The 20,380-nt window shown below is 38.4% G+C and overlaps 1 protein-coding gene across 10 annotated transcripts in view; it reads left to right on the forward strand.

Annotated features, from left to right (window-relative positions):
* SPAG9 (sperm associated antigen 9) overlaps positions 1 to 20,380 on the forward strand; it is a 133,961-nt gene that overhangs the window by 33,867 nt on the left and 79,714 nt on the right. For 7 of the 10 annotated variants that reach the window (XM_084803315.1, XM_084803318.1, XM_084803317.1 and 4 more), the window contains 2 exons: positions 8,084 to 8,154; positions 15,631 to 15,725. In XM_084803315.1, coding sequence (XP_084659441.1) covers positions 8,084 to 8,154; positions 15,631 to 15,725 — 166 coding nt within the window. Of the gene's footprint in view, positions 1 to 8,083; positions 8,155 to 15,630; positions 15,726 to 16,223; positions 16,572 to 20,380 lie in introns of those variants that run through there. The other 3 variants (XM_084803322.1, XM_084803323.1, XM_084803316.1) reach the window with 3 other exon arrangements.

Consider the following 20,380-nt stretch of genomic DNA (forward strand, 5'->3'; position numbering starts at 1 on the left):
CATGGAAAGAAATGAAGCAGAAAGTAATCTTGAGGCTAGAAAGCTGTGAATGCTGAGGCTGAAGGAATGCTAAGTAGGGATAATCTGAAATGTTTAGGAAACACAAAGCAGTCAGGTGGTGGTGGCACCCAGCACTCAAGAAAGCAGAGGCAGGTGGATCTCTGTGAGTTCAAGGCCAGCCTAGTTTACAGAGTGAGTCCAGGACAGCCACAGCTACACAGAGAAACCCTGTCTTGGAAAACAAAACAAATGAAAGAAAGAAAGATAGAAACAAGAAGAAAGAAAGAAAACAAAACAATGAATCAACTTTAGGAATATTTGTAGATAAAGTTAAGCCGATTCTAATGATGATAAATACTAATGCAGATAAATATTGGAAACATATAGAACTTAGTCATATGTTGGGTTTGTAATGTCTAATTCCTAACAGTCTTGCAAAGCTTCCTTCTGTAGCTTCATTTCAATGAAGCTATGAAAACCAAAGTTGATTAGTAAGCCAGTATAAAATCAGTCCCAACCAGTTCCTATAATAGGCTCTGTAATCTGGCCAGGTCTTAGGCAATACCATGCATATCTAAGCATTTCTAAGATATACTTTTTGTTTGTTTGTTTTTCAAGACGGTTTCTCTGTGTAGCCCTGCCTGTCCTGGAACTCAGAGACCAGGCTGGCCTCGAACTCAGAGAGTTCCACCTGCCTTTGCCTCCCAAGTACTGGTACTTGGTAGGGGGCACCCCCTATCCCACCCCAGCTTCTAAGGTATACTTACTCACATTTAGTTGTGTTTTAGTTTATGAAGGCTGCTAAAATAAAATACTACAATTTAAACATTACTTGTTATAGTGACATTTTTGAGAATCCTGGAATTTTGATTTCTTTTAAGCAACACAGAAGTATTATAAGAATGTGCTTTTGTTTTAATCCCAGGTATAGGGATTGCTGCTTTTGGACTGTCTACAGCAGGTGATCATGATTTGCCTCTTGCTCTAGCAGAAGCATGCTTTTGCCAGCTGCAGACAATTTCTGCAATTATTGTCATTTGGAATTCTGGGAACTTTTCAGAGGATACCTAAATGCATGGGAGGGCCTTGAGAGGCGAGGTTGGTGGTTGGTGGTCATTTAGGGACATTGGTTGTGGTTTGCTAGTTACCTTGGTCAAAGAGGAAAGACACACCTTTAATCTTAGCATTCAGGGAGGTAGAGGCAGGTGGATCTCTGTGAGTTTGAAGCCAGCCTGGTCTAGGACAGCCAGGCTGTTAAACAGAGAAACCCTGGCTTGAGGGGGGAGGGGGAAGGAACAAACAAACAAACAAAAGGAAAGAAATTAAATTCAGGGATTTTTTTTTTTCATTCTTCTTTCCCTTCTATCTTTGTTTTTCTCCTATCTAGTGTTAGGGGGTGAAACGGGCTGGGTTGGGGATAAAGGGTGAGAAAAAGAGGAACCCAAAAAGTAGCAAAGACCCGCTACAGTTTGTCACAATCTGGAAGTTAGGAGTCATAGTCAAGCAGAAGCCATGTTGCTTTTTTATTTTATTGTTTGCCCTTCTCCTTGGATTGCAGGTGTCATCTATTTTCTGCCTGCCCACATGGCTGTTGCTGTGTGTGTATAGAGAGAGAGCACTCCACTGTCTCTTACAAGGGTACCAGTCCTATTGGGTCAGTGCACTGCCTGTTAATTATATTCCTAGATACAAGTGCATTGGGAGTTAGAGCCTCCATCTCTGAGTTTGTGAGGTGAAGGAGCAATTTAGTCCTTAACAAGACATCAGCGTCCTGCATGAGGTTTAGAATGAAGGGTGTTGTGACCTGACACATGAGATCCTGGAAGATCTTGTGAACCAGCGGAAGATTTTTTCCTCTTATTTTAAGCAAAACAGAAATCATTAAAGACTATTAAGCATGGTGCTCTACCATGCTCTATTTTGAGACTATAGACCAAAAGCTAACTAGAAACACTAGTCAGGAGAGAATTGGAATAGCACAATTGTTAGATGACATGTGAGAGTAAGATTTGATGACGGAGAGGGAAAAAGTAGTCAGATTCTAGATTTACTTATTATTATTTTGTTATTTTTGAAATGGGATCTTTTTGTTTTGTTTTGTTTTTCAAGACAGGATTTCTCTGTGTAGTCCTGGCTGTCCTGGACTCATTTTGTAGACCAGGCTGGCCTCGAACTCACATCAGTCCACCTGCCTCAGCTTCCTGAGTGCTGGGATTAAAGGTGTGCGCCACCACACCTTGCTTTGAAACAGTATTTTAACAAGTAACTCTCATTGGCCTGGAACTTTTTTATGGTCTTGAACTCTCAGAGATCCTCCTGCCTATGTCTCCCAAGCGCTGAGATTAAAGCCACCACCACCACCACCATCTGGCTTAGATTTATTTTGAAACTTGAATTTATTGATAGATGGTGTGCTAAGGCCTTTCCACTTCTGTGCTGTGACAGAATAACTCCTATGAATGCCTTGAGGGAGGAGCGATATATTGTGGCTCACTGTATTCGAGATATCAATCTTTTGTGTAGGGAGGATATGACAGAAAGGCGAGGTGGAGACCAGGTGTAACCTTCAAAGTCATGGCCCAGTAGCCTACCTCCTCCAGCTAGGTCCCACCTTACCATTTTTACCACCCCCCAAAATAGAGCAACCATCTTGAGACCAGGTGCTCAGCTTATGTGCCTATGGGAGACAGATGCACATAACAGTTGGAGTTATGCTGTGGAGGAAGTGAAGGGGCAGGCGGGAGAGGAGCATGGTTACAGGACTTTTGCCCAAGTAAAGTGATAGAAAGAGCTGCGTTGAAGGACAATTGTTTCTGTTTTGTAGACATCTTACAGTTCAAATTGTTCGTTTGGTTTTAGTGTATATTTTATATTTCAGATTTTTGTTTTGTTTTGAAGCAGGGTCTCATTCTGTAGCCCTGGCTAGCCTGGAACTCTATTACACAGACCATTTGGTGTGAAACTCATGGAGATCCACCTACCTCTGTCTCCTAAGTACTGGAATTAAAGGCAATGACCATCATGCCAGGTCTGTCTGTCCGGCCGGCCGGCCATCTATCTAGTTTTTCAAGACAGGGTGTCTTTATATAGTCCTGGCAGTCCTGGAAGTCCTGGAATTCATTCTGTAGCCAAGCTAGCCTTGAACTCAGTAATTGCCCTGTGTGTGCCACCACTGCCTGGCTTTTATTTTTAGTGTATATCTGTGTATCTGTCTGTGTTTGTGTGTGTGCATGCACACACTTGCTTGTAGGTGCCTGTAGAGGCCGAAGAGGGTATCAGTTCTCTTGGAGCCAGGGTTACAAGCACTTGTTAGGAATCAAATTTAGGTGGTTCAGCCCATTTATTTGTTGAGACAACAGTCTCATGATACAGCTCTGGCTGGTATGGAATTCACTATTATTACTACTTGTGATCTTCCTGCCTTCATCTCGCATGGGCTGAGATTATATGCACCACCATTCTTGGCCTATCTTTTGTATTTTTTATTTTCTATGATAAGTTTTAGCACCTGTCCATTTACTGTAGGCACAATCTTATACTGATATTTTCGGATAGACTGTATTCCTATGTCTTAAAAAAAAAAAAAGAAGCACCTTTAATCACTGTATTTTGTTTTGAAAACATATTTATACTATCATCACTCTTTATCTTTTGCAAATATTAATTAACTCATTTAATCCTAATATATACTTTTAATACTAAACAAGGAAATAAGTGCAGGGAGGTTAATTTACTAAAGTCATGTGGCAGTAAAATAGCAAAGCATTATATTCTATCATACGACTTTCATTTCACTTTCTAATGATGATACTGGGCGACTCCAGTTTCCCATTATTAAACATTTTTATAGGCTTTCATGCCTTTGGACATTGTTGCAAGTGTATCAGGGTAAAAAAGAATACTGTTGCAATCAAAGGATATACATATTACTTTTTTAGTGGAAATCACCCACATAACCTTTAAAAGAATAATTCTGGTTATCTTTACATACCTGCTCTTTTAAAAAATTTTTTTATAATTCTCCCACTGTGGTAGCATGCTTGTATTCTCAGCTGTAAATTCGGAACTTGGAGCAGTGCAACTTGTTTGTAGTGGTTCCAGATAGCTTGTTTAAGTCTTTCACTATGTGCATAACACATAGCAGTTGTCAGAGGGCATGCTAAATGAGTATTCACACTGAAGGGAGCCCCAGGCCAACAGCTGGAGACACTGCGTTTGTACTGGAGTAAGCTGGTTAGATAATAGGTGACTAAGGCCACCTCAAAGGTAGCTGCTATAATTTTTTTTTAACACTTTATGTGTTATTTTTGTATTTTTTAGTTTCTGCTTTTTCTTGATATCATACTTATGACATTTATCTATAATAAGCTTGAAAATAATTTATTTATTCTTGTATAGTATTCCTGAATGTGAATATTTTCTTCACTTTGTTATAGGTTGGCAAGTATTTCTTTTCAGCTTTGAATGATTGGACACCATTTTTAATGCCTCTGGGTGTGTAGTATTAAGCTTGTCATCACTGTGACAAAAATACCCAGTGAAAACAATTTAGTAGAGGAAAGGTCTGCATTATCTTATCGTTTCAGAGGTTTGAGTCCAGTTTGACTGACTATACTGCTTTGGCTGAATCAGGGTAGGTTATGTTGGTATTGTAGGTTCTATTGATGCTGTCCAGTCAGTTGCTTTCCCAATGAGCCTACAACAAACACATGGGCCTTTAAGATATATTTCATATTCAAATTATAATAATGGGTACATACTTGTATTTCTTAGAAGTGAAATATTTTGTCATAGGGTTGGCAAATATTCAGTCTTATTAATTCCTGCCAAACTGTTTTCACTTTTTTTTTCTTTTTGGTTTTTCAAGACAGGGTTTTTCTGTTCTAGACCAGGCTGGCCTCAGCCTCGCAGAGATCCACCACCACCCAGCTTGTTTTCAAATTGAATATAGCATTTTACTCCTACCAGCAATATATGAAAGTTCTATTTGTACCTATTTTTAGCAAGCACTTGTTGTCTTATATTTCTTATTTTAGCCAATTTGATGTATGATATGTTGCTTATTCATTTTAATACATATATTACTGTTTTTCGTTGCTGTTAACAAAATACCTGAGGCAGGCCAATTTATAAAGAAAGATTTATTTAGTTTATAGTTCTGGAGTTAGGAATTGGGACTTGTAAGCCAAAGGGCAATTAGGGATGAGGTTCTTTCTTCCAACAACCTGCTTTTATGAGAATTCAGAAATCTGACGAGAGCTACCTTAATCTCTTCTGAGGACAATTCACCCAGGGATCTCACCAGTCCTCACTTCTCACAGGTTTCATAACACCTCCCAACACTGCCACCATGGGGACAAGCCTGCAACACACTAAACCTCAGGGGACAAACCATATCCAGATAGTCTCCCTGATGATGCATAAAGCAGAGCCTGCATTTTCATTGACAGTTTGATGCTTTCTTAAGTTTTTTTTTTTTTTTGGTTTGGTTTTTTGTTAATTTTATTTTGTGGTTTTTTTAAAGAAAGGATTTCTCTGTGTTATCTTGGCTGTTCTGAACTCGCTCTGTAGACCAGGCTGGCCTCGAACTCACAGTGATCTGTTTGCCTCACCTCCCAAATGCCGGGATTCTAGGTGTGATCTAATATGCCTGGCTAAAAGTAGCATTTCTTGAGAGGTAGTATAGCATGGTATCCAGATCCCTCCATTAGGAAAGCATCATCTTTGTGACTTTTAGTAAGTGAGCAGTATTACCATAGTGTTCATCTCTCTAAATTGAATGTAATAATGATGCTGCTATCATAATATGAGAATAAAATAACTTTATATTCAGTTATAGGACAGTTTATGGTGCATTGTCAGTGTGGTATTAATATGCATTTTATGAATTTATTTCAAGTGAACTGACAGAATAATGGGGTTCTACTCTCTAATACATTTGAAATTGAGGTTTGTGAATGATATTTGATTTTGGCCTTAGTGTTTCATTTTTTTGTTTTGGTTGTGCATTATCAAGAAAATATTAATAGGACTGGTGAAGTGATTGCGTTAGTATAAAGGTACTTGCTACCAAGCCTCAGTTGAGTTGAACTCCACAGAACCCACATAGTGGAAGGAGGGAGCCAATTGCAGCAGGATGGCCTCTGACCGCCACACCAATCCTCTCAGTACATGCAGAGCATACGTAGATGTAATAAAAATTATGAAAGAAAATGTGAATTGACAAAGATGAATAATTGAAAATTATTGTTTGGTAGTCTTGGGATTTCCTTAACTTTTAAATAAGCTTAAGTAATAAGCAATCAACAATGTTTAGCACCTTTTACAAGACTTAATTTATGTGTGTGTGTGTGTGTGTGTGTGTGTGTACACGTGTACATGAGCTCCTGAGTGCATCCCATGAATGCAAGTACCTTTGGAGGCCAGAAGAGGGCATCAGATCCCCTGGAACTGGCCTTACTGCCAGGTGTGGGTGCTGAGAACTGACCCTGGGTCCTCTGTAAGGGCAACAAGTGCTTTTAACTGCTGAGTGGTCGGTCTCCATCACACAAATAAGTGCCATTGTACTTTTTCCTTACTAATCCTTCAAAAATATTTATTTTGAAATTGTTGCTAAATATCCATACTTTGCGTGGATTTTCTGTTTTTTTTTTTTTTCCTTCATGTTTCTGTTTTAAATGAGCAACACCACAAATTTTCAGGTTTCAGCATCTCTTGTGTTATCCTAATGCAATCTGTATTATTAGTGGCTTATTATTGTTTTGGGCCACAGCAAAAAATCAGCAGCAGATGTGCACATTACCTGCCTAGTGTAAGAAGGTGCACTCTACAGATACTGTGGAACATGGTGTGAACATAATGAGTTACAAATTATAACAAAAAAGCATTTGAGTTTTCATAAATAGCGACATATTTCTAAGACATTCCAGCAAATTCTGACAGGCAAATGTTTGCAACCCCAAAACTGGGCAGCACATTAATGTTTTATTTGGTGCTTCACATGTAAACATGCAACATATAAAAATATAAACGTGCTTTTGGAGTAGAGTTCACAGTACTTGTGTCTGCAACTCTCAGCAAAAGCTGCACATTATCAGAGCCTCTCACATTTGCAGCTCTGGTGATGTGCAGATACACAAGAGAATGTTTCCAATTTTTCATGCTTTTCCAGAGCCCTAACTGAGCCTCTTGACAGTGTCACTAGCATAGGGACTGTTCTGCTGCCCTTAGCACCCCCAGTCAGCCTCTGCCTTGTGGCTCATGGTTTACTGTAGCAGCAGTGTATCTGGAACTTGCTCATTAAAGGTCAGCCCACTGTTGTTTCTTCCTTCATGGGCTTCCTGGGGCCCCTCTGCTCTGAGTCACTTTTATTTTCTTTCAGTCTCCTTTAAAATCCTATCTTGACATTTTGTGTCTCAGAATCTAAACTTTTTCCTTTTTGTTTTGATATTTAAAGCACTTTGTGAGCCTGCTGCTCATCAGCACACTTCAAAATCCACCAGCAGAGGGAGCTAAATAAAAGAAGATGAGTCCCTGAAAGCAAGACTCAAGGCAGAGTCTACTTAGAGTGTGGTGTTGTCATCCTGCTAGCACTGAAAAAGCATTTGAAACTCAAAATGGTTGAAATAACCATCTGGGATTTGACACAAGGTTAAGGCTTGTGTGATTTTCGTTTTTGAATTTTTTAGGTATGAAAAGCTGTAAAAGGATGACCTCATATACATGTGTGTTATAGAACCAATCTGAACTTTACTCTCTTCTCTGAGGACAGTGAAATGTGGTCACTTTGTGAAGAATTTCACATAGAGTGCTTGGCTAAGGCCAAAGATGCTAAAGCTTATAGATACAACTTTTTTGTTTGTTTGTTTTGTTTTTCAAAACAGAGTTTCTCTGTGTAGCTCTGGCTGTCCTGGAACCAACTCTTTAGACCAGGCTGGCCTCAAATTCACAGAGATCCGCCTGCCTCTGCCTCCCATTAAAGGCGTGCACTACCCCCACCCAGCACCACAACATTTAAAAGACAGACTTTGAAATGTAAATTTTTTGTATTTGTTTTGATTAAATATATGTATCTTGATTGCAGTTAGCAGACTTGAAGAAAGAGAAGCAGAACTGAAGAAGGAATATAATGCATTACACCAGCGACACACTGAGGTGGGTGTCTGTTCTTACTGTGTTCCCATAGAGTGCAGAAATGCACTTTATAAGTCTAAATTTTCCTTTGAAAATTAGAATAATTCATAGGCATCATTTCCAGAAAATATTAGATGTCATGTGGTATTTACCAAAGTTGACTTTAAAAAAAAAAAAAGATTTATTTATTATTATGCATACAGTCTGCTTGTACCTCTGTAGGCCAGAAGGGCATCAGATCACATTATAGATGGTTGTGAGCCACCATGTGGTTGCTGGGAATTGAACTCAGGACCTCTGAAACAGCAGTCAGTGCTCTTAACCGCTGAGTCATCTCTCCAGCCCCAAAGTTGACTTTTTAAAAAAAAATCTGGAATTACATTTGCATGTAGGAAATTTACATGCCATGTAATAGTTATTTAAGACAGTTTCAAAAAAAAAAAAGACAGTTTCTTAGTTGGTTAGCAAAACCTTTGTGCATATAGCAAAATGTTTACATGTCTACATGATCCTGAGAAAACTATGGAGTTTGGAAAATGTTGCATTGGTAAGATATTGCTATATTGCTCTACATTTATATATAACTTAGTTGTAAATGATTTATATCAAATATGTAATGCATTAAAATGTGTTTTAAATGATTCTAATTTTTAGCAACTTAGATATTTTGAGATTTATTTATATATTAATTTTTAGATTTTTATTTTTATTCTTTTGTTTATGAATGTCACCTGCTTGTCTGTGTGTGCACCATGTAAGTGCAGTGCCTGCAGAGGCCAGAAAAGGGCATCAGATCCTCTAGAAATGAGTTACAGACATTTTTTAGCTACCATGTGAATGCTGGCAAATGAATCTAGATCGTCTGGAAGAACAGCCAGGAGTTTTAACTACTTAGCCATCTCTCTAGCTTTCATTAGTATGTTAAATTAGTATTTACAACATATAATCTGCTTATAACCCTTGGCTCTAAAGAGTCCATTAACCTTTTCTTTTTCTGTTTTTATTTTTTGAGACAGGGTTTCTCTGTGTAGCCTTGGCTGCCCTGGACTCACTTTGTAGACCAGGCTGGCTTCGAACTCACAGAGATCCACCTGCCTCTGCCTCTGCCTCGCTGAGTGTGTGTGCCACCGAGTTCAGCTGAGTCTGTTCATCTTGAATATCTTGTATTTGTTTCTGTCTTGTTGATGTGATGATTGTTATTATGTGTTATGAGCAGTCTGGGATTCACACACCTAAATTAATTTTACAGTCTTCTCCTCCCTTCCCTACTCCCCTCTCCTTCCCTCCCTCCCTCCCTTCTTCTTTCTGTGACCCTGGCTTACCTTACCTTGGGATACACTATGTAAAACAGGCTGGCATTGAACTCTGCCCCACCTCAACGCTGGGATTAAAGATGTATGCCACCACTCATGGCCATTTCCCGTCACTAATCCTGTCTTATTATACCTGGATCTAGGCATGTTTTTTGTTCTTGTTGGTTTTGTTTTTGTGTGTTTGGTTTGGTTTGGTCTTTGGAGACAGGGTTTCTTTGTATAGCCCCAGCTGTCCTGGAACTAGCTTTGTAGACCAAGTTGGCCTTGAACGCAAGAGATCTGCCTGCCTCTGCCTCCCAAGTGCTGGAATTAAGGGTGTATTGCACTACAGTTCCTGGGTTTCCCCCCTCCCCCCATTTCTTTGTCATCTATCCTGCCTCTGGTAGGGACCAATCTTAATGCATTTAAGCATCATAAAATCACATTAGACTCAATTTCATTTGCTTTTGAATAATACAGAATTTCTTTCCCACTTATGGGATTGAGGTTATGTATTATTATCTGGAACACAAACTGTCACAGAATTGATAACCAATAGTAGACGAAAAATTTGATTACAAAGGACCATAAAGCCCTGGGAAGATGTGGGTAGATTACATAACAGTTTTTTTAGTGTGTGAGTAGGTTACATAGCAACTTTTAGTATGTTAAAAATACCTATGTTTAATAACATTGTTTACTAGATGTTAAGGGTATTTTTTAAAACTTGGTTGTTAAAAATCCTATTGTTGATGCTTTTTACACCATTGATTTCAGTACCAGAGTAAGGTCCTCTATGTAGTATTTACTTGTATTGCCTCTCAGTGATGATTAATTATAAAATATATTTGGAGAAGTACGTTTAAATGTCATAAGTAATTAATAGTAATGAATGATGTTTTTAAAGAAAAGTTCAAACTTTTATAGTAATTGTAGATTATTAAATTGTAATATAGTATCAAAGTATATTTAAATTATTTATATTCTTTTAAAATATATACATTCTTAAAAGAACAAATATAAAGTGAAATTTCATTTTTCTAATATCTATTTAATAAAAGTAAAGATATATTTCTATAGAAGTTTAAAAACTTGCCATCCTTTGTGAGTTCAAGGCCACCCTAGTCTACAGAGTGAGTTCCAGGACAGCCAGGGCAACACAGAGAAACCTTATCTTCAAAAACAAAAATAAATAAATAAATAAATAAATAATAGGCTGGGCACAGTAGTGCATGTCTGTAATTTCAGCACTTGGGGAAGCAGAGGCCGGCGGATCTCTGTGAGTTTGAGGCCATCATGGTCTAGAAATCAAGTCCAGGACAGGCCATGCTATACAGAGAAACCCTGTCTTGAAAAACTTTTTTTTTAACTTAAACAAACAATAAATAAATCCCTGCCATCGTTTTCCCACAGAAAGGTCGAATTAGTTTTCTGTGTGCTTCCACGCCTTCAAAGATGTACATTATTGGAAGAAAAATGGCTTCAAGAAAGCTTAGTTACCAAGCCAAAGATCTTGGCCTTTCCAGTCACCAGGCACCATTCCCGTGCTGCCTGACGCGCTCTCATAGGATCCCCTTCTTGGGTTACAAAGATAACCCCGATAGACTCTTGTTTTATTTGCCTCAGAGTAGGCTTATGTAACACAGATAAGGCTGCTTTGAAATGTGAGTCTGTTCACAATCACGTAGAATTTTCTGTTTATCCGTATGCTATAGAGACTGTGTTTAATTAGCAAGAACAAATAGCTCTGTAATCCCTTAAGGGTGCCTTTTAAAGGTAGACTCCAGAGAGGGACTCTATAGCCTATTTATTGCTAATTCCAAGGAAGTTAGCATTTTTTACAGGTACAATAATGTTTTAATATTATTTGACATTATATTGTGCTAACAGTGGGAAATTTTAAAAAAAGATTTATTTATTATTATGTATACAGTGCTCTGCCTACATGTATACCTACAGGCCAGAGGAGGGCACAGATCACATTAGAAGTGATTGTGGGCCACCATGTGGTTGCTGGGAATTGAACTCAGGTGCTCTGAAAGAACAGTCAGTGCTCTTAACCGCTGAGCCATCTCTCCAGCCCCAACAGTGGGAAATTTATTCTGGATTTTTTGGAAAATGTAAATGACCATTCGTTAATCAAATGATAAATTTATACATTACTCAGTTGACTTAAAGGAATACATACCTTGCTACATGTGGTAGCCTATGCTTATAAAGCTGCCTTATCAGCACCAGGAGGTTGAGGGGCCAGCCTGGAGTAGTGATTCAACAAGGCCATTTATCATAGAATGAGCTAAGTAAGTGAGTGCATTAGTTTTCCGACAAAGCAGTTTAAGTGAGGAAGTTTCTTTGTTTCACTGATCCAAGCTCGAGGCCATCCTGGTAGGGAAAGCATGGTGGCAAGGTCCTGAAGCAGCTGGTCATGGTACAGTCAGACACACTAAGCATGTGTATGCTCAGCTAGCTTTCTCCCATTTGTGAGTGTGATAACCACATCCAAGGGATGTGACACCCACATTTATGGAGGTTCTTCCCACCTCAGTTAATCTGCACAGTCTTTCACAGATGTGCCAGAGGCTTGTTTGCACAGTAATTCTAGATTCATAGTGTTAATATCACACTGACTGCTGACTAAACGAAGACACACCTTAAAGAGAGCTCGAGGTGGGGTGGGGGTGGTTATTATAAAGCATTGGGACCACAAGTATAGTTTGTGTGTGTGTGTGTGTGTGTGTGTGTGTGTAGTGCTAACCACTACACATGTGCAATGTTGGGAGAATTTCATATTAGAGACCATTTAAGTGTATTCTTTTTTTTTTTTTAAGATTTATTATGTATACAGTATTCCACCTGCATGCAGAGGAGGGCACCAGATCTTATTATAGCTGGTTATGAGTCACCATGTAGTTGCTGGGAATTGAACTCAGGACCTCTCTAAGAGCAGACAGTGCTCTTAACCGCTGAGCCATCTCTCCAGCCCCTTATGTGCATTCTTAATCTTTTCTTTGGCTAACTTATCATCACTCCCTATTTCACACTTTGAAATTTTTAGAAAGATATTCTAGGGTGATGTGTTCCAAATCCTATGCAAGTTAGTGACTAGATCTGAGATCTGGTCTCCCTGATGCCATGTTTTTAGGTTTCCCCTATGTTTTGTGTGCATGTTTGTCTGTATTTATGTGTGTGGGTATTTTTGCCTGCGTGTATGTCTGTGTACCACTTCTATATCTAGTGCTCATGGAGGCAGGAAAATGGTATCAGATCCCCTGGAACTGAAGGCCATGTGAATGCTGGGAATCATACCATGTCTTCTAGAAAAGCAGTGCTCTTAACCACTGAGCCGTCCTTCCACCTCCCTTTCTTACTGTTTAAGACGCGGGTGTCATGGAGTTCAGGCTGGTTTCAAAAGCTTGCTATGTAGCTGAGGATGGACCTTAAGCTACTCCTTTTCCTGCCTCCATTTCTAAGTGTTAGCATTACAGATAGACGCTGCCACGGCTGACCTGATTCACAGTTAAATAGGCTGCATGCTGTGGATGTTTTTCTAAGTCTTTATATCTCATAGAACTCACTGCCTTTAAGACAATAGCGAAAGAAAGAAAGAAAGAAAGAAAGAAAGAAAGAAAGAAAGAAAGAAAGAAAAAGAAAGAAAGAAAAGAAAAGAAAAGAAAAGAAAACAGCTTTGAGTCTGCATGTAGAAAGCTTCAAGGTGACCAGAATCAAAAGACCAGAGGCCGTGCCCTGGCTGCTTTGCTTTTTGGTTTTGCCAGTGCTGAATTGACCAGCGAAGGGCAGGTAGAGCCTGTTCACACAGTTTTCAGACAATATAGTTGGAATCTTTGCTGACTCCAGCTGTTATTGAACTTACTTCTCATTTGCACCCTGGGAAATTGATAGCTTATTTGAGGTAGAGGAGGACTAAACGTGGTAGACTCAGTAGCACCTTGTCTAAACAATGGCGCACTCCACTCTCTCGTCCTTTCTATCTGGACTGCTGGTTTTCCTCCTCCCCTCACACACACACCCACTTTAAACCATAACCATACTGTGAATCATTATTAAAATAAAAAATTTTATATGCAGTATATTTTTTCTTCTGTTTGTGAGATGTAGCTGTTATTATCAGGACATGCTTTAGGGTGTGGGATCTTCACGTGGGTGTGAAGAAGAAAGGACAATGAGTTCATTGCTGCCTGGAGTTAACCAAAAGGGCAGATGCAGCATGGGTCCTATGTGTTAACCACTCAAGCAGCTGCATCAAACAGATTTGAGGCCAAGCTTTAAAGCTAATGGCAGAAAACAGGTCATGTTTTACCTAGATAGTTAACTTAGGCAGGTTATTTTATCCTGTACCTGAGGTTTATCTGTAAAATTGTGAGGGTTAAATCAAAAATAGTTCTGTTAAAATGGTTGGCATTCAGTATGATAGCTGCTGTTTTGTTCCTCTGTCCTGGTAAGAGCTACTTGACTGTGGTATATAATTTCCTATTGGACCATTTTGGAACGCCAGGACATTATCTCTGTAATCATTTGAAGGTTTCAAATGGAGTGTTTTCTAAATTTTAAATATTTAATCATTTAGAATAATAGAATAAGCTATTTGGATGTAAAGTTGATCCTACCTTAATATTTTGCTTAGTATATATTATTGAATAATATAATTACTATAAAAACAACCTGGAAGCCTGGTGTGGTGGTGCACACCTGTAATCCCAGCACTCGGGAGGCAGAGGTAAGTTTATCTCTGTGAGTTTGAGGCCAGCCTGGTCTACAAAGTGAGTCCAGGGCAGCCAAGGCTACACAGAGAAACCCTGTCTCCAAAAAAAAAAAAAAGCAACCTGAGGAAGTTTCTGTTTTCTTTACATTCTTTCATTTGAACAAATCATGTCTGTATGATTACTATCCAGATGTGAGAACTCAACCAAGGCTTTCTAAAACCTTTTTGACAAGTTCATTTACATATATTAGGCCCAACATTCATTTTTGCTATATTAGTCTCAGTTTAATCTTTCCTTGGAGTTTCTTCTTGCTGCAAGAAGAAAGCAACTCATTATTTCTGATTTGCTGACACAACTAAAAAATTATATCCAAAATTCTCTTATAAAGCTATAGAAGAGCTGGGTGTGGTGGCGCATGCACGCCTTTAATCCGAGTACTCGGGAGGCAGAGGCAGGGGGATTGTTGTAAGTTTGAGGCCAGCTTGGTCTACAAAGTGAGTCCAAGACAGCCAGGGCTACACAGAGAGACCCTGTCGTGAAAAAAAAACCACCAAAACCCAAAACAAACAAAAAATGTTATGGAAGAGGAAACTAGACATTTAAAATAAAACATGTAAATATCCTTGTGAGCTGTATTCATTTTTCTTTACTAATCATTTGGAGTAGCTTTTTTTTTATTTATTTTTTATTTTTTTTTTTAGTGTGTGTGTGTGTGTGTGTGTGTGTGTGTGTGTGTGTGTGTGTGTGTGTGTGTTATATGTTGAGGTCAGAGGACAACTTGTAATTTCTTCTACCATGTGAGTCCTGAGGATCAAAATTACATCCATATTCAGCTTTTTCATCATATGGCTCTCGTATTCTTTGATTTTTTTATTTTAATCTTTATTTCTATTAATTTGCTACTATTATAACTGATTATATTAAATACTGATGTTAGTAAATTAGCACAGGAGAAAGTATTTTGGAATTTTTTCAATTATAAATCTACCAAAATAATTTAAAAATACTATCTTTAAATTAAATTGAAATTTAGTTTTACTCTGGTAAATTACTTTTAATGTGGAAAGATGTACAGATTTTTTTCTCTCAAGTTTGGCATTAATTTATTTCCCATTTTAAGCAAATAGATTTCTCAAATGCTATTATTTTTAATCAGCAGTCTCTTAGAATCTCCTACCAACCTCTGTGTACTAATTTGTATTATTTATACCAATATTTTTCATTTAATAGTATCACATATTATCCAAAACTGTTTTTCGATGCAAAGATGCTAGCTACACTTACTGATTTTAGTATCTTAGGTGTGAACATTTGCATATTCCTTTGCTATTACAATTCTTTCATTCTTTAATACTTATTTCTTTACATAAAGTTGAGTAATCTTGTAAGAAAGTTGTATCAAAATGTTTTCTTTGTTATAATTCTGTGTTTTATTTTAGGTGATAGTCTTAAATTTTGTACCTATTTTTTCTTTCTCAAAATAGATGATCCATAATTATATGGAGCACTTAGAAAGAACCAAACTTCACCAGCTCTCAGGGAGTGACCAACTAGAGGCTGCAGCTCATAGTAGAATTAGGTAAGCTTTGGTTACACTTCTGCCTGAGAAAATGTGAAACCAGTAATCCATCTTTTTGTTTCTGTTTTTCCTGTTTTTAGTCTGGAAACAATAGCTAGTCTGCTCCCCCAAAATCTCTCCGGGAAAGGAAAGAATAGCATGCAAAAATAGAAATACCACTGAAAAGGTTAAATTACAAGCTTCATAACTTTTAAGCAACACACAGTAGGATTCTAATTTTTTTTTATATATACTTGAAGGGAAATCAGAGTAGGTTTGAAAATTTCCAGTGTGTGGGGTATGCATTTCTTCCATAAAGTTGGTCCTTTTTGTTGCGGAGAAGCATGTTTAAAAGGATTAGCCAGCCATCTGTTTGATGTAGGAGTGTGAATAAATTATGTAGATCTCTAGGTATTGTAGCCAATGAGCTAAGCCAAGACTCCTAGTGGAGAGGACCGTAGTTAATAGGCTGGCTGTCCTCTGGGTTGCTGCATAAATGCTAGGAGTAGGAGCTCTATGGTTATGAGGAGGGGAGAGCGGAATGACGTCATCTCTTGGGAGCCGCTGCAGGATGGAGTGGAAAGCTGCTGCTGATGGCATTGTTTTTGTGGCAGCAGCTGAATGACAGATCCTCACTACAAAGATACCCCTTTGGCCCCCGTGTAGGCCTCCTGGTTCGGACGTTTCACCATGCCAGCACAGCGCCATGAATCCTGGATGCATGCTGCTGTTTGTGTTTGGCTTTGTTGGCGGGGCGGTGGTCATTAATTCTGCTATCTTAGTCTCTCTCTCTGTTTTGCTGCTTGTGCACTTTTCTATTTCTACCGGTGTGCCAGCGCTGACGCAGAACCTACCAAGGATACTCAGGTACTCCATCCAGTCTCTCCGGAAGCCCCTGCTTCGCTGGTGGCTTTTTTTTTTTTTTTTTTTAATTTTATTCTTAGCACCATGGGTCTGCGTTGTAACCATTTCTATTGCAGATTCAAACAATGGAAAACGGCCTCAAGCTAGGATGTCTATTATTTTATAGGTTCTGAAATGGAGCCCTATCTTTGTGTTTCGAAATTACAGACCAAAGAAAGGGATTCTCTGTTGTACATAAATAGAAGGTCAGGGTGGTCTGAATGTTGAAGAGTAAAGAAGAGCAAGAGCCGAGGACTAAGTCCAAGTTTGTACAGCTCTGAATTTAGCTCTGAGCTTTGAGGGACAAATAACGTTTATGGTGGGTGTTAGAAATGGTTAGCCACAGAATATAGGTTAATTTTGTTTGAGTTATCCTTTGTCTGATGAAAGGCTTGCTATCAGTTTTACAACATTTAACAACACCTTATGGGAACTGAAAAATATTTTCCTGCTACTATAAAATATATTTTAAACTAAAAAAAAAAAAAAAAAACCTTAAAAAAATTCTTAAGACAAGAATAGAATGCTTTCCCCTCACTGTTCGAACATCAAAGTTGTGAAAGCTTTACAAAGCCTATTCACTATTGTTTAGTCAGATGTCGCCCTTTCTTTTCTTTGTACTCCTGGGTGCAAATACCCATGCCTGCTTGTGGGGGTGGGCATGAGTCTGTAGCTTTGCTGCTGTTCTCGTTTGCAGCCTGTGTGAGGCACCTTCCACATCTTAAGTGTTTATGGTTTGCTTTCTTGTTTTCTCACTCATAAACTCAAAGTATCTGATTTGCTGAAATTTTGTTGTGTATGTGACTTGAAGTGAAGATTCATAGAATATAACTCATTAGCATTTAAGTGATTATAAGATTACTAAAATCCTAGTTCAGATTTAGGCAGACAAAAATGGAAGTAGTTCCTTCTGTGTGGTTCCTTTTACTCCTAGGCCAGCTCACATTCGATTTTAATGCTCAGAAATTAGATTTCTTTCTTTCTTTCTTTCTTTTTCCTTTTTTTTTTGGTTTTTTGAGATGGGGTTTCTCTGTGTAGCCTTTTTTTAAAGATTTATTTATTATTATATAGTGCTCTGCCTGTGTGTACCCCTGCAGGTTAGAAGGGGCCATCAGATCACACTATAGATGGTTGTGAGCCACCATGTGGGTGCTGGGAATTGAACTCAGCACCTCTGGAAGAGCAGTCAGTGCTCTTAACCTCTGAGCCATCTCTCCAGCCCCACAAATTAGATGTCTTGTCTGAAACTAGATACTGGATCACTTATATTCTTTCCTATTCTGTTTGTTTTGAGACAGGTCATGTAGCCTAGGCAGGCCTTGAGCCCCACAGGAACAGTCTCCTCACAGAGCTGGGATTCCAGTTCTCTGAAGGGTACATTCCTGATGTAAAAAATTAGGAACAATCTGACTACTTTGTATCTATTAGTACATGAAAGAGTTGTACACAAGTCTGTGTATACGTAGGATATAAGGAAATTAAAAACCTGTAGACTCAAAAATATGTATAATATTAATATAAGACGAGTTAAGTGCTATTTTGGACTTAGGCTATATTGGAGAAGCACTGCCATGCATTGGCTAAGACTTTGTTGCTGCACTGTCCCACGTATGCAGCCCTGGGGCCTTTAGCAATTTGTCTAATCTTTTAGTTTCTTCCTCTTAAGCTATTTACCGCTGACTGATTTTAAAAATTAAGTGAGCATTATTTTGCACTTAATTACAGTTGCAAAATATATGTCCCATTAAATAAGTAAATCAACTTCATAGTCATTTGTGTATTCTTACATTTTTTTATAGAACTGGTTTTTAATCTCAGTCCAGTTACTATTACATAAAGTCTTGGAACATCATTTTTCCTATTCTAAAATCTGGGAAAGCAGTGCCTACTTCCTGTTTGGCTTGGTCAAGTAAAGTAAATCAATTATCTGGCTCAGTTCCTGTGAATATAGCCAAGAGACTATTTGAAATACATATTTTCAAAATCAGTTACACATATAAGCTACTGTTTAAGTAATCAACAAGAAGAAATGAGTCTATGCAACTAAAGCTATTAGCCAGAGAATAACAAAGGCTCTGATGCTTGCCAGCCTCGCCTGTGTTGGGAGGGAAGTGGTTGGACAGTGACAGCAGCTGTTTCAGTCCAGGGATTTAAATGTGCCCCTTGGTGTTTTCCTATGAGCTCTCCTTTTTTTTTTTGGTTAACTTTTCTGTGACTTTTATTGAAGGGTTTAATAATATAGTGCCAAACATGCACACCAACAAAATTCAAAACTAGTGTTTACCTTTAGAGAATTTTGTCAAGAATACTGCACATCTTAGCCCATCAGTTATCTAGTTGATCATTACACAGAGGAACATACGGAGATAATAGTTTTCTAGAGTTGGAGCAGAGAAATGAGAGGCATCTTTGACGCATTTGGTCCCTTCTTAGATATTTTCTCTGAAAAAAGTGATTAAAAAGCAAAATTGAAAGTCAGGAATTTTTCTTTTATTTTGGATTGTATAGATGGAATAGCAAAGTAAAACTTGGGCTTAAAGAAGACTCTTCCCTTCAACTGTTTAAATGTGTCAGTATTCCATGTGTGTATAAAGGCGTTCGTTCCCATGGGCTTGTAGCTCTACTTTTGTTGAGTCCATGTGATGGATCCTCATGAAGTCTGTGCTATCTTCCTAGCTTTAAATTAGATACACCCTGATTAAATCCCTGCTTGCCAGGCCGGGTGTGGTGGCGCACGCCTTTAATCCCAGCACTCGGGAGGCAGAGGCAAGCGGATCGCTGTGAGTTCAAGGCCAGCCTGGTCTACAAAGTGAGTCCAGGATGGCCAAGGCTACACAGAGAAACCCTGTCTCAAAAAAAACCAAAAAAAAAAAAAAAAAAAAAAAATCCCTGCTTGCCTTTTACTTAAGGCATGAAGGTTTGTTAGGAAATAAAGTCAAATGGTAGTGTGGGAATTTCTGTTCTCAAAGTATGTATCCAAAATTGAGAATATATATCAGGCTAACAACTTTTCACTTTGTCAATTAAAGAAAAAAAAAACTTGCCATCATTTAATGAGAAAAAAACAGAGGGTTGGGATTTAAGAACAAAATAGAAGTGATGTTGCTTAAAGTAGGAGCTAGTTAGTCTCAAGAAACAGCAGTTCTGTTGCCTGGAAATATAAACATGTAATATGTACTATATAATCCATTAGGGAAAAACTTTTTTGTTATTGACTTATAAAATAGTGAACTAGTGTTTAGTTTGCTTCCAAATTGCATTTATTTTTTAAATTTTTTATTGTTGGAGTGTGCATGTGGAGGTGAGAAGACAGCCTGTAGGAGTTGGTTTTCTCCTGCCACACAGGTTCTAGAGACGGAACTCAGGCTGTCAGGCTTGGTGGCAATTGCCTTCATCCCTCTAGCCGTGGGCTTTTTGTTCTGAGACAGGCTGGCCTCTGTCTTGCTTTGTAGTAAAGGACGACCTTGAACGCCCGATCCTCCTCTAGTCTCTACCTCCCAAGCGCTGGGACTATAATTATGCAGCACCACTCTCAGTAAAGAGAGACTTGAAAAGAGCTGCTCTTTTTTCATGGCAGAAGTTTTCTTATCTATACTTTGCCTAAAGGAAGTAATATAGCCTGATTCGTAGAAAACTAGAATCTTCATAAATTTAAAAAAATTTTTACTATTGAATAGTATTCCTGTTTCAAAAAAGTATATTCAATTTTCTCTAGGCAGAAGAAGCCTATACCCTAAAAACACTGGAGCTTGAGGAAGCAGGAAAACTAGGGA

Source organism: Acomys minous, assembly GCF_964271855.1.
Source record: "Acomys minous genome assembly, chromosome: 12".
In the NCBI taxonomy this organism is placed as follows: domain Eukaryota; kingdom Metazoa; phylum Chordata; class Mammalia; order Rodentia; family Muridae; genus Acomys; species Acomys minous.